This window comes from Ictalurus furcatus, chromosome 14, assembly GCF_023375685.1.
Source record: "Ictalurus furcatus strain D&B chromosome 14, Billie_1.0, whole genome shotgun sequence".
NCBI classification, from domain to species: domain Eukaryota; kingdom Metazoa; phylum Chordata; class Actinopteri; order Siluriformes; family Ictaluridae; genus Ictalurus; species Ictalurus furcatus.
This window is the reverse complement of record NC_071268.1, coordinates 15,665,432-15,679,820: the sequence shown is the minus strand read 5'-3', so window position 1 is coordinate 15,679,820 and position 14,389 is coordinate 15,665,432. Positions and strand designations below refer to the sequence as shown.

The 14,389-nt window shown below is 37.8% G+C and overlaps 1 protein-coding gene across 1 annotated transcript in view; it reads right to left on the bottom strand.

The window, feature by feature from the left end:
* pdhx (pyruvate dehydrogenase complex component X) overlaps nt 1-14,389 on the bottom strand; it is a 49,215-nt gene that overhangs the window by 6,594 nt on the left and 28,232 nt on the right. Inside the window, exons 5-8 of the mRNA XM_053641225.1 lie at nt 12,777-12,875; nt 6,102-6,276; nt 3,315-3,462; nt 1,924-1,982 (exon numbers count right to left, since the gene is read on the bottom strand). Of these exons, the coding sequence (XP_053497200.1) occupies nt 1,924-1,982; nt 3,315-3,462; nt 6,102-6,276; nt 12,777-12,875 (481 nt within the window). The remainder of the gene's footprint in view (nt 1-1,923; nt 1,983-3,314; nt 3,463-6,101; nt 6,277-12,776; nt 12,876-14,389) is intronic.

Genomic DNA, 14,389 nt, shown 5'->3' with positions numbered 1-14,389 from the left:
TACAGATCTTACGCGCTACACTCTGCTTCACCACGTCTACACAGTGCGTGATCAGCAACGCGGCCTCGTAACTAAGACATCACTTCCGTTATAAGAAACGACAGAATTTACACTGCAAGCGGGCAAATACCACATATAATGACAATAAACTTAAATTAAACTAATCCTTTTAAGCAACCCGCACCAGTTTCCCCTGCCTCTTACACACAGTGGACACACAGTATTTTGAATATAAACATAACTTTGCGCTTGTGCATCACTGTTTGATCTCCACGGCGTTTAATATAAAATGCTCCCTTCCTTAGAGGACGTTCGTCCTCAGTCATGTGACGATTTCGCCTCCGTCTGATGGTGACTGATGTCATGTTGAGAATAAAAGGTAACGCTGACAGAAAGTAAACTGAAGAAAGTCATTGTCCGGGAATCTGGGTGTCTGCTAATGCTGGCGTGCATATGATGTTATGCGCCGTCGCCTAGAAGCGGCTTATACTTCCGGTTAGTAAAATCCTGCTAGTGATATATTTGAGATGATCTTACCTTTCTAAAATTCACACACTAGATGGTAGAGTGCACAGTGCATAGTGTACAGTACTTCATTTGGGACACAACTTTAGTATTTGCTCTCCGAAGCGTGTTTTTGGAAGAGAAGTAACGTAATGAGTAAATCTCCCCCGTGCCGCGCACAGACCAACTAATCGATAATGAGATTTGCTGACAACGATTTTCATAACTGATTATTAGTTGTTGCAGCTATATATACACATTATATATATATATATATATATATATATATATATATATATATATATATATATATACACATACATACATATATACATATTATATATATATATATATATATATATATATATATATATATATATATATATATATATATATATATATATATATATAATATGTATATATGTATGTATGTGTATATATATATATATATATATATATATATATATATAACTATGAAAAATTTTATTTTCCCTATGTATGGAGACTTTTGGGACACCCCATCTTCTGATTTCTGCATATGTGCCCATGCACACAGGTCAGAAAACAAAAAATTACCCGATCATATTATGTCTCTGAACTATTCCTATCACCTGTTGACTGTCTGATCTCACTGATTTAATCAAATCTCAAGACAAACATAAATATCTGAAGACATAAAATCATTAAAACACCACATTTACACATTGCACACAACTGTGTTCATGATTAAATATTCAAAGTGCCCCAGGGTGATAGAAATATCCACCTATGCTATCTGAAGCCTGTGTTCCAAAGGTTCATTGAGCTGAAGTGTATGTTCCTTGTGATTAAGGGCTACAAACTCGTTTTCCACTCCCACTAACAGAGTTGCATGCCCGCCATGTCAGAGGAAACAGCTGGCAAGCTACGAGCTATAGTGCAGGAGAAAATATCGCTCCTCTGAGTGGCACGTTTAGTGTTGTGACAGACATCAGCGAGTGTGCTGGCAGAGGCAGGATGAGAGGGAGCTCCAAACAATGGTGTGACAATCAGACATTAATAGTTAGTCTCCCCACCCCCCTTTCCATTTTCAAAAGCCGGTCTGTTAATGGTGGCATACATCTGGATAATTTCCTTTTTACTCCTACTAACAGATGGAGAAAAAGGGGAAGAGACCCTACTTAAAATGTGTTCTATTTTAAGGTTCGTTATCACGCCATAGAAGTGGCCTAATGGATCTACATGAGGAGCTTCAAGGTAAAACCAAGAGGAAGCCGGAAAGTTTTTCTTGACTGACTGCTGTTCAAATGTTGCAGTGTTAGTCCTCGCAGCAAATCAACACTTTTCACTGTATATTCATTGGCCTCTATATTGATATTTTACATGGCATAAATGGCAAGTGATTTCAGATGTCATAAATCTGTGAAAATATAAACTTACTTTGAGTGTAACAGCAGCGGCTTTGATAATGAAATCGTTGACAGACACCTTGATCTCCTCTAGAGACAGAGACAGGGAGAGAGAAAAAGAGAGAGAGCGAGAGAGCGAGAGAGAGAGAGAGAAACATAAATGAATAAAATGACCTTAGTGAGACTGAAAGTCTTCATGCTTGTTTTATTTTGTTTTCACTTTGGAACATTTTCACATAAATCAGTTGACATCATAAATAATGACCCTCATTTCTTGAAGTACACACACTTATGCACTTTCTAATGATATATACATTTGCCCAAGGGATGCAACTCAATATGAATACATAAAGCTTGCCAGAAAGGATCACAGGGCATCTGGTCAAGACTAGAGTGCATCGGGAATGGGTTCCTGCAGGGCGCCAGACAGAACTATGGCACAGGGGAGGTTTTTACTTTCATGCAGGCTTAACGATCAGAAAGATATGAATCTCAAGGGACAAACAAAGCCTCGTCCTTACTTGTGGCTGACTGGTCAGGGTCACTGTAGCATACATTAGGCTACTAGTTTGTTTAGGAAACAGAACCAACTAAATTTGTTAGAGCATTTCTACCTCACAACTCTAGGGTCCTGGGTTTAATCCTCTAGTTTCTATCCATCTCCCAAAAACATGTAGGTAGGTGGAGTGGCTAATGTAAACTACTGCTAGGTGTGAATGAGTGTATGAATGTCTGTGTGCATGGTGTCCTGCAACAGATATTCATCTGAAGTGAATTCTTCCACTTCAGCTCTGGTTCCACCACAACCCTGACTGGGACAAATCATCTACTGAAGATGAATGAATGAATGATAAATTCACTAGAAAAAAAATTTGCAGACAGATACAAACAAAAATAATAAGTGCTCAAGTGGGATTAAAAAGCAGTCCCATGCACATCTCTGGTAGAGATTCATTATGAACTCAAGTGACACAAAGCAGTCAGCGCCAGAATACACAGACCATGTTGACAGGGATGGCATCTCTATTCTGATGAAACTAGATTTTCAAGGATGCTTTTCTATACACACACACCCACACCCACTCACACACAAAGCCTTTGATTAGTCATGGTACATTGGAAATCACGGCACGTTAGAAGTGTTAAAAACCTGCAAGTGGAAAGTAAACTAACTGAGCATGACATGGAGTATTGTTGGCTATTGAATCAAAACAAAAATTCACCGCAAACATAAAGAACTAATATAGATGTATAGTTAAGTTGATGAGAAGCATAACCTAATTTATCAGAACTGATTAAGTTCTTGAAATGGGTGGTAAAATGTCATTGTGTTACCTTATTAGTTTTACTCATTTCCCCCTGAAACAGGGTTTAGCAAAGTGAATGAACTCTCTATGTCCCAGCTGTACTGTGTTCTCTTACCTCGGGCTAACTCCTTGCGAAGTTGCATCACAGCATCCAGATCACAGTCCACTGAGGCATACGCATGAGGTATGGTGGTTTTGGACTGCGTTAATCTCTGTGCGATCACTCTCCGCACATTAGAGGCAGGGATCTCTGTGAAGGTGCCCTAAAAATCAAAGTTTGGTCAATGGAGCCACTAAAACCATATTTGGTTCCAGGGAGACCATAAATACCCTGATGTTCTACAGTGAGCTAGCAGCTGAATTGCTGGCATTAGTGACCTATGGGAAATGAAATTGGTGAGGTTATTTTTGGATGAATGCCATTCAGTTGGCACTGATTTAAAATGAATTGATCACTCCACTGTCTACTGCAACATCATTTGCTGTGCATGTTGTATTATTAAGATTGAATCAAATTAAGAGTAATGGTTATGTGGAATAATGATGCAGGTTTAATAAGTAGAATGACTGAAAATTGCATATTAACAAAAATATTGCACCCTGTTTTCATTGCACTGATGTGAAATGTTATTAACAGCACAAGGTACCATTTTAAAGAATATAATGCTATACTTCCCCTCCACTCTTTCTCCATCCAGCATGTTAAGGCCTATCAAAAGCAGTAATCCAAATTACAAATTGTTTTGCTTAAAGATAAAGGCTTCTGGGGTGAACCATGCTTCAAAAAGAGGTCAAACGGTTTTAACCGGCAAATTTTAAATAAAACTGTTATGTTTTGTCAGATTGTAGAAGTTAACATATTCCCCATGGCCCATGTGAACAAGAATACTGAACAAAATGTTAATCCCTCCACAATTTCCTCTTAAATGCTTGTTCTAAACAAATAGAACTTGGTTCTCAGGGAGAGCATTATCTGAACAGAGATAAACCACAAACCAGAATGTGTTGAGTTGTAGTAGAAGCTAAGAGGAAAAAATGTGAAGAGAAAAATGCAATTTGGAGTTTTTCTGGTTCCATCTTTTCATGCACCATTGAAGAGTTATTTTTCATTGAAGAGAACTCATGCAGTGAAATGTCATTCTTCAGTGGATTACTACACAGCCATCTGCTACTTACAATATCACTCATCTACTGATAAAATATAGGAAATGAGATAAAAAAAAAAATGGTTTTAAAGTCACTCCAAAGGGACTCTTAAGGGAATACTTAAGACAAGGAAATGTAACAGGTTTTATAACAATATGCACATCTCTTCAATCTAATTAATTAATTTGTATAGTGCTTTTAAAAATAGACAACGTCACAGAGCAGTGTTTATAGAAATCCAGATGTAGAGGTGGGTGACTGTGGCAAGGAAAACCTTCCTGAGACAACATAAAAAGTGTGTGTGTGTGTGTGTGTGTATGTGTGTGTGTGTGTATATATATATTATATATATATATATACACACATATACACACACACACACACATACATACACATCCATCCATCCATACATATACACACACACACACACACACACACACATACATATAAAATCATCACACTTAGAGGATGCTCACCTGGCCATTTCGTAGCAAATTAACAAATCACAAATAAGAGAGTTGTCAACTGAAAAAAAGGGAAAGGATTATAAAACTCCTTCAAGAAGGAAATCCAACATGGAGTGTGGCAAAAGATGTCGGTTGTTCCCAGTCAGCTGTGTCTAATGTTTAGTATAAACAACATGGGAAGGTTATAAAAAAAAAAACATATGGGTCGACCGAGAAAGATGGCAAACTTCAGGATAGAAAACTCAAAGCAATATGCCTTGAAAATAGAAAATGCACATCAAAACAAATGAGAAACAAATGGGCAGAAATGGGGTGAATGTTTGTGACAGAACTGTAAGAAATAGGCTTAATGAAATGGGATTTACATACAGGAAAAACGAAAAATAGGACTAACACTTAAACGGAAGAAAACAAGGTTACAGTGGGGTAAAGAGAAGCAATCATAAAGTGTGGATGATTGGATGAAAGTGATATTCAGTGATGAATCATGAATCTGCTTTGGCCAAGGAGATGATGCTGGAACTTTTGTCTGGTGCCGTTCTAAAGAAACGTGAAGATAACTGTCTGAAGAAAACTCAAATTTCCACACTCATTAATGATATAGGGTCGCATGTCAGGATCAGGGGAGGCCTCAACAGCCAATGCACGGGTGTACACTGAAATTCCATCGATGCAAAATAGGTTTGGTGATGATGAAGTCATTTTCAGGATGATTATGCATCTTGCCACAGAGCAAAAAGTGTTAAAGCTTTTCTTCAGGAAAGGCATATCAGCTCAATGGCATGTCCAGCAAACAGTCCGGATCTTGATCCAATTGAAAATTTATGGTGGAAATGTTAAAAATTGGTCCATGACAAGGCTCCACCCTCCAAAGCTGATCTGTCAGCTACTATTCGAGAAAGTTGGAACCAGCTTGATGGAGAATATTATTTTTCATTAGTGCAGTCCATGCCTCAAATAATTCAGTGCATCATAAAAGCCAGAGGAGGAGCAACAAAGTACTAATTGTGATTATTTTTGTTGATGATTCCATAATTGTTTCCTTAATCTGGAAAAAGATATGCCTGTAATTAAAACCATTTATTCAGCTATTAAACAAAAATTGTTTTGTGTCATATCTGTGATTTGTTTATTTGCTACAAAGCAAAAAAGCCGGGCAAGCATCTTCTTAGTGTGGTGATTCCATCAATTTTGCCAAGGGGTGTGGGTGTGGGTGTGTGTGTGTGCGCGTGTGTGCGCGTACGCATGTATGTATATTTAGGTTTAACCAGTTAGATAAAGGCACTCACTGGTGCTCCAGGTTTTCCAGGGACTGAGATGGCTGGGTGAAGGGGCCGTCCTGACACTGGAGCTGGTGGAGGAACATGAGGGGAGGAAAGAGGAGGAGGAGATGGAGGAGCAGGAGCAGTTACTGGAGCTGCTGGTTGACCTGCATCTCCTTCCTTCAGGAGGTTTAGAGCATCTCTGTACACAGGAGCAGAGACAAATGACCAAGAGTTTAAAAGACAGAAGACTTCTTATTTTAAAAAAAAAAATAATAATAATGAATAAAATGTTGATACGAATGACATTTCTGATAAAATGCAATAAATTTTCATACTTTCAAATTCTTAACTCTGATCTTTACTTATAACATGAAATCAGGTTAAATGATTATACAAAAAATTAAACGGGTCCACGATTTTGTAAACAGAATTAAGGACTCATTAATAGCAAAAGCACTACAACACTGAATGAGTTCAGTACCTCATTTACAGACACTTTTAATAATCAAATTATAACATTCTGAGTTTCAGAGTGGAACAAGAGTTTGATTACTATTAATGCAATAGAGCTTCTAATCATAAAGCGTAAACATAAAGATGTCTGCATCATCCATGCTTACTTAGGAGCAGTGAACTATGTGAACAGCATGAATCCTACTTTTCAGTTTGTATCTACTTCTTTCTGCTTGCATGCCCGTGGCTTTTTTGTACTGATGGTATCTAAAGCCAAAGCATGAACCAATGAGACCAAGGGACCATTTAAAAAATCTCTGTCAGTCTGATGCTAGGCCAAGTAAACACTTCTACACTAATAATCTAGTTGTTTACAGGCCTAAATAAAATGATCACTGTAAAATAAACCAGAGGTTACTTTCATTGTAGGAACAGGTGCTGTGCAGGAAGAAAATCTTCCAGTTAGTAGAGGAAAGAAGCTCAAAAATGCTTTGTCAAAATTTCCATCACCCACCATCACACCTGCACATACCATAATTGAACATAGTGCAAGCATTTAAATCAACAGAAGTCAATACATTCTAATCAAGAAAATGAACATTTTAGTAATGCCATTGCTATAATCTAAGAATTTGCAGTACCTATATTATTCCAAATGTCATCTGTGTCCCAGCTGTACTGTGTTCTCTTACCTCGGGTTAACTCAGAAATCACAGATAGTCAGAAAACTATTGATACAGAAATGTGTGAAAACATGTCAACGCACGGAAGGTCAATGCAAAGAGTATAAGATAAGTGTTAAGAAAACATGAATGTCCTAAATAAAGCCTTGGCTTGTATGTTAATCTATGACTGAAGGAAGTGACAATGTTTTTTTAAAAATTATTATCCTTATATAACATGAGCCTGTGAGGTCCTGAAGTCTTAGCTGTTAGATAAGAAATGAACTGTTTCAATGGTTTCCTACACACACACGCACGCACACCCATCTACCTACTCACCTACACACAACTGCACACTTCCCCAATTTGAACTTAATACCAAATGTGTATTAAAATCAACATACTGCCAAGCATCTATGTACACAAATTAAAAGAATATTCCATCCCTGTTAAATTCACAAACCTCATTGTTCAGAAAGTGTTAATGAATTTTCTATAACAGCAGCTCTGACAGTAGTTTCAGCTGTTATTCAAATCACAGGCTTAAATTAATGTGCTCGTTCTAATACGTTACTGTTTCTATAGAATCAGTTCTTTTACAGGGACTCGTATAGTGGTTGCACCACATAATCTAAGCTTAATAATAAATCTATTTATAAAATGTGTTGTTGTTTTGTATTTAACAAATGAGAACATCATTGATATGATGAAGCGTTCCAAAAGGAGATGCTTATTATCTTTTATGCTTTTAGGTCTTATTAACTACAAGAGGGGGGAAAAAAGAAAAGCTGGTGATAACAGGAACTAACTTGTTTTGCAGATGTCCCAAAACATTAAATGGAACTATAAACTGTAAAAATGTATGTATGTATGTAAATATTAATTATTCATTAATATATTAAAAATTGCAATTGATGGTAAATTTCTGTGCTATAACTCCTGTCTCACCAGCAGGAGTTGCATGCTCGGATGTGCACGAGATCTCAGAGGTGACTGCTTCAAAACATTAACGACTAACATATAAAACACATGACTGCACCTCAAACACAAGTGATCTAGCGTGAGAAATGTTGTTACATAATATGAAGCTGTTGGATAAGCAAACAAGTTTCTTAATTATTAATTTACACCTTTGGGCAGGCCTTTTCCCAAGTGTGAGTAAAAGATGGTGACAAATAACGGCTAATAATGATGAATAGTGTGGTAATTGATTATGAGGGGTTAAAAAGCATGTGTATCTAAGAGCACGCTCACGTATCAAGCCATGTTTGTTCCCCTAGATTCTTTTGTCTGTATGGTATATAAATGAAGATTGCAAATTAATGTGTTTGAAATGTAAATGGGCAGATCTATAAACACCTAACAATTAGGTTAAACTTTGATTTAGGGTGCCAAGATCATAAAATTTGTAACTTCTGTACCCTGCATTATACATTTTCCCGGTATGACCACTTGCTGCTTGCAGCAAACAATATTATTGATTTAATACCATGATCAACACCAGACTTAGTATAGTTCGTTTTCATTTTTCTCCCAGCTGGAAACATTTAATACTGTTCAGTAAAAGATGACGCATAAACCTGCATAAAAGCCCGATTATGGTTGATGCAGAATATTTTACAAGAAAATGGAAGAAACTGATTATTTCTCCTATTGTTTTCTATTAGTTGTAATAAGAAAGAGTTCTACTGCAAGGATTCATCATTCATTCTGACCAAACCATCATTTCTGACATCCATCTGACAACACTTAATACCCAAGCTGTACAGTTGGTCCTCAGGCCAACATTTTTGCAATCTCTACAAAGTTAATTAAACCAGCTTTTTTTTCACCCACGTGAATATTTACAGGATATATTACATCTGAAATACAACATGCTATCCATGTGATTTTCACAGCATAGAGAACAATCACATACCTGGTTTTTTTTCTTTCTTTTTTTTTTTAAAGTGATCCTGATATGGTATATTCCTGTACTTAATCGTATGTGAATGACATGTGCATGGCAGAATAGCTTGCAAGTCACTTCAAATGGAAAGGTGTAAGAGGGAGCGGGAAAGCATATATGAGAAAATAAACGAATGTGAACACTGAGGTAATTTTAATCGCAAACATTTTATACTAACTGAGAATAAGCAGCATATCAAAAACATCAACTCAAAAGACATTTCTGAAAATATTTGTGATGTGTTGTGGTTAGTAAGTGTAGGCAGGTTAGCCGTAAGATGTGTTGTAAAATGGAGTTGTTTTGTCACCACAAAACAAGAAATGTCCTGTTAATGACTATAAAGAAGATGAAACTATTGACTAGTTTCGATACACTGCCCATTCTCAGTAGAAATGTGGCACAAAATAAAAAATCTAGACATAAACATGAATGAAAAATCTATAATATATGGAATTTTTGATAAAAAAGCTTGCTAAAAACTGGTTTGTTATATGTGTCGTTATTGACAAAATATGGAAAACTAGATGCAAAATGATCCTTAATCAGTGCCATATTCCTCATGAGACTGTTTTTAAACAAGTAATGAGTGAACTAAGATGACCAAAGACAATGGACAGAAGGACAAAAAAAAAAAATACCCCTGGACTCTTAAAAATATGAACTCTTTCTGATGGTTAAATGTGTGCAAATGTGTGTGAATGTTTGGACATGTGGACTTTAACTGTATATTGCTGTACTGAATTATGTGAATTTTTATACTGTAAAATGTTACTCTTTTTGTAAAGTCTCTTGAAATCAATCAATAAAGTTTGATTTAAAAAATATAAAGGCAGTGGGAGTGGATCAGTGAACACATGGTTTTAGAAAGCTGTGATGTACAGGAATCAGGTATGCTGCTCCCTCTTAGCTCTCTTGCTATAGCCCAGTGCACTGCGAACTTTGCCCTCTCTACACATATTAGGCCTTTCAGTGTCAGCCAGCTGGTCTCACATTTTCATTTCTCTCTCTCTCTCTCTCTTTCACACACACACACACAGAGTTTGGAGATGGTGGGAATCCCCCAGCTGACAGAGAGAGCAGAGAGTACACAAAATTGTGTGCCACCTTTTCTACATGGAGTCATACAACTGTAATCTAAAAAGGAGCAAATCCCTCACTAAGACTCCAAGGAAGTGACAAAAAGAGTGAAAATTAGCCATCTTCATCTTAATGACTAAATATAAAGAGGGAATAGGTGAAGGGAGGGAATGTGTGTTCCTGTGCACCACACCTAATGGCTCTTTCAGGACTCTTTCTTCCATGAGTGCACCCACACAGACATGCTCTAGCATGATCAGTACTTAATAAGTGACCTGGAACTGTATGAGAAAGCTCGGATGCTACACCCACAGCTCATTTTGAAGCTCAATAAAATAATCATAAAGGAATGACATGAAGCTTGGGTTACTGGAGTGACATGTTCTCCTTTTGTCTGAATGAACATTTTTTAAAGTCGTACTGTTGCTAAAACATTTTCTTAAATACACTAGTTATGCAGAAAACCTTTTTTCATTTCATTTTTGCTCAAGTGTTTCGTCTACACTGACCACTGAGCTGTGAATGAGGGCTTCATGAAGATTAATATTTCTTGAATGGTTAATACAAATAGTGGGGCTCTGCCCCACCTGCTCCTGTGGATGAGCTGCCACTATTTAAATTTTTAAAAAAATAAATCTCCACTCACTGTAAATGTGAATATTAAATAGTGGTGTTTGGGTTGAGTTAACTCAACTTAAGTTCTACTGTACGGGGTCAAGGTGGCTTTGTGGTTAGCATGTTTGCCTCGCATGTCCAAGGTTGGGGGTTCGGTTGCTTGTTCTCCCCGGGCTTCCTCCGGCTTCTCCGGTTTCCTAACCAGTTCAAAGACATGCATTGTGGGCCGATTAGCATCTTTCAAAATTGTCCTCAGTGTGTAAATGGGTGTGTGAATGTGTGAGCAATTGTGCCCAGTGATGGGTTGGCACCCTGTTCAAGGTGTCCCGTACCGTGTGCCCCAAGTCCTCTGGGATAAGCTCTAGGCTTCTTGTGACTATGTATAGGATAAGTGGAACAGAAAATGGATGGATGGAAATTCTACTGGGTTTTGCCAGTCAATTAGTTTTTTAATACGCACTTTTTTCAGTGCAATAACTGAGTCAGGGTCATTTTGGTACTATATTACCTCTATGTCTTACTTAATCATTTGTTTACTGCTTAACCAACAATCTACCGTGAACTTTTAAAATGTCTGTAAAATTCCCTTTCAAACACCTTTAAATGTTATGTCACTGTTTGTACTATTTCCACGCAACAAGGCTACCACCAGTACCAGGCATTTCAGAGACATAGTCACTGGTGTGTCATTCCCTGCCCACACTTCTCTGATTCTGTGTGAGACTTATTTTATACCATGCCTCAAAGTTTGTGGGAATTCCCAATGATTTGCAGTGAGTTACTGTGGATGTTACACTTTACGTGTGCCTCAATTTGTTAAACTGAAAACGTACAACAAATAGGGATATCAGCTTTTACACAAACTGGTACAATGACAAATACAGAATATTGAGCTATTTTCCATGTAAGCAGAATAAACTGATATTGAAATGCAATTAATTTTTGATGGCAAAGATAAATGCACTCAATGCCCCCTCCTCTTTCTTTTAGAAGATTACGTAATCATGGGTGACCTCATCCAATTGCACTGTGCCATGCCGTCATGCCACTTTGCAGACTCAGAGCAATAGGGGGACTGTGCTCCTGAGAATAGTATCAGATAAACTTACACAATACAGAGGAACAACATTTAGCCTTAAATGGTGGGTCATGAAGATAAAGGCAGGAAAATACTGTGTGAGACATTAATAAGCAATTGTGTGATTATGTGCAGACATGCAGATATGATCTCTTTTGAAATGACGAGGAACAGGGATATGGTCTTAAATTAAATGATGGAGTAGGAGTGTAATTTTCTATACAGTGGGCAGAGAGGGGGAAAAAAATTAATTTGTCCTATTGATTCGGGCTTGAGATTTCGCATGAGGGAGGAAACACGCGAGATCACACCAAGTGTAGGGAATTTTCAGTGTGTTTCTATACTTCTCTGTTTGCCATAAGCTACTTCCCCAAAACAGACTTCATGTTATAGTGTGTGCAAGGTTGCCTAGCCTCTTTTGCACTTGAACAGACAATCACAGCCACACACACACAGACACAGACACAGACACACACACACACACACACACACACACACACACAACATGGTCACTGTTTGTGTGAGAAAGCAGGGAGATAGGGTTGCCATGGGAACTCATGTTGCTAAGGAGGATGGTGGTCATTGTAGCAGGCATTCTTTCTCGCCTCCAGTGGCAGAGAGAGTGCAATAGAAACAGGCGCAGAGATCCCAAGGCACACATCTCGGTCTCTCTCTCTCTCTCTCTCTCTCTGTCCCCCCCCTCCCCCTCCCCCAACAAACGTTCTGGTAGTTCAAACATCCTACTCTGAGATAAAGCCCACTACAACAACAGAATTTATACAGACCCCAACTGTAACACAAATCCAACCTCTCTCTGTGTGTAAGCATATGTCTGTGTGTGTGTGCATGTGTGTTTTCACACTGACTCTTTCGTGATGAGCCCTCGTGGCCCAGTGGCTGTAGCCAAGTGAGGATCCAAACCATGTGTGTCTAAAATGTGTCTGGCAGCAGGACTCAACCGCAACCTGAGAAGAAAAACAAACACACCCACACCCAAAATCAATCAACACATAGATGGGAGATGGGAAATTAATATTGATATGGATTATGATGATAAAAGTATAAGCCATCACCAGAGCTACAATGGTTATTGGATTATTCACTTGGATATTTTATTAATTTATTCAATGGAATGCTTTTGTGTTGTAATGTCATATGTATATACATCCTAGATAATTCTCTGTTTAGTGCAGTATACCGAGTATTGCTCATAGCTGGCAGTATTTAGGAGTATGAAGCCAAAAACATTTATTGCACAGTTAGGTTCATCAATCTTACATTTCATCTGAATCACACTGAAGAGTATACTTACTCTGTATTATTATTAATAATAATCATCATCATTTTATACCATCTATTGCAAAAAAAAAAGAAGAAGAACATATATAACATAACCTTCCACCCAATAGCACGGTGATAATTAAGTAGATAATGATTTTTGTCAAATCTAATTTTGTATTTGCCCAACTATAAAAAGCATACATGTGCAAAATTGTTACCAGGGTATCTGCCTTTTAAATGGTTTCCCCCCGCCCCATTGTTGAGATTTTTCTCGATTTTCTCCACCACTTCTCAGCCACCAGCCAGCTGAAGGGGTGAAGGCAAACTCATGCTTCTTCTGAGACACATGAAGGCAGCCAACCGCATCTTTTCAAACTGCTGTTCATGCCATGTCACTAGACAGCATAACACATTTGGAGGAAAGTGCTATCTACCCTCTTATGCATACACAAGCTCACAGCTAGTGTCTCTGTGATTGACAGGGGAGAGAGATTTTGCCATCCCTCCCACACACACACAAATTTGCTCACTTGGCTAATGCCCACGGATGGCTGTGGCATTGTCTATTCGAATTTGGGATCTCTTCATGATATAGTGCATACTTACGTTGCGCCAGTCTGGAACCGTCAAAAAATTATAATAATAAATAAATAAATAAATAAATAATAATACCCCCAAAGAATAAACATGATTAGGATATATTTCCCTGTTTATCTTTTCAGCAAGGCAAAAGAAATACAGTGTAGGAAATAAGCATTGAACGTGTCAACATTTTTTTCAGTAAACACTTCCAATGAGGCTATTCACAGTTTGGTATTAACTCAAGAAAGCAGTGGAGTGCATTGCCTAGAGTTTCTGGAGCTCTTTCCGAGTGGTCCTTGGCTCTTTGGCCATTCTTCTGAGTATTTTTCTGACTCCCTGGTCAGAAATCTTGGGAGGAGCTTCTGTGCATGGATGGTTGATGGTGAAGTGATATTGTTTCCACTTGCGGATAATGGCCCAATGGTGCTTACTGAAGGATTCAGAAGTTGTGAAATACGTCTGTATCCGATTCCATCAATATGATTCACAACAATAAGGATGCGAAGGTCTTGGGAGAGCTCTTTGCTTTTACCCATCATGAGATGTTTCTTGTGTGACACCTTGGTAAGGAAAAGCCTTTTTATAAATCATCAATTTACTAACCCAGCTGATATTA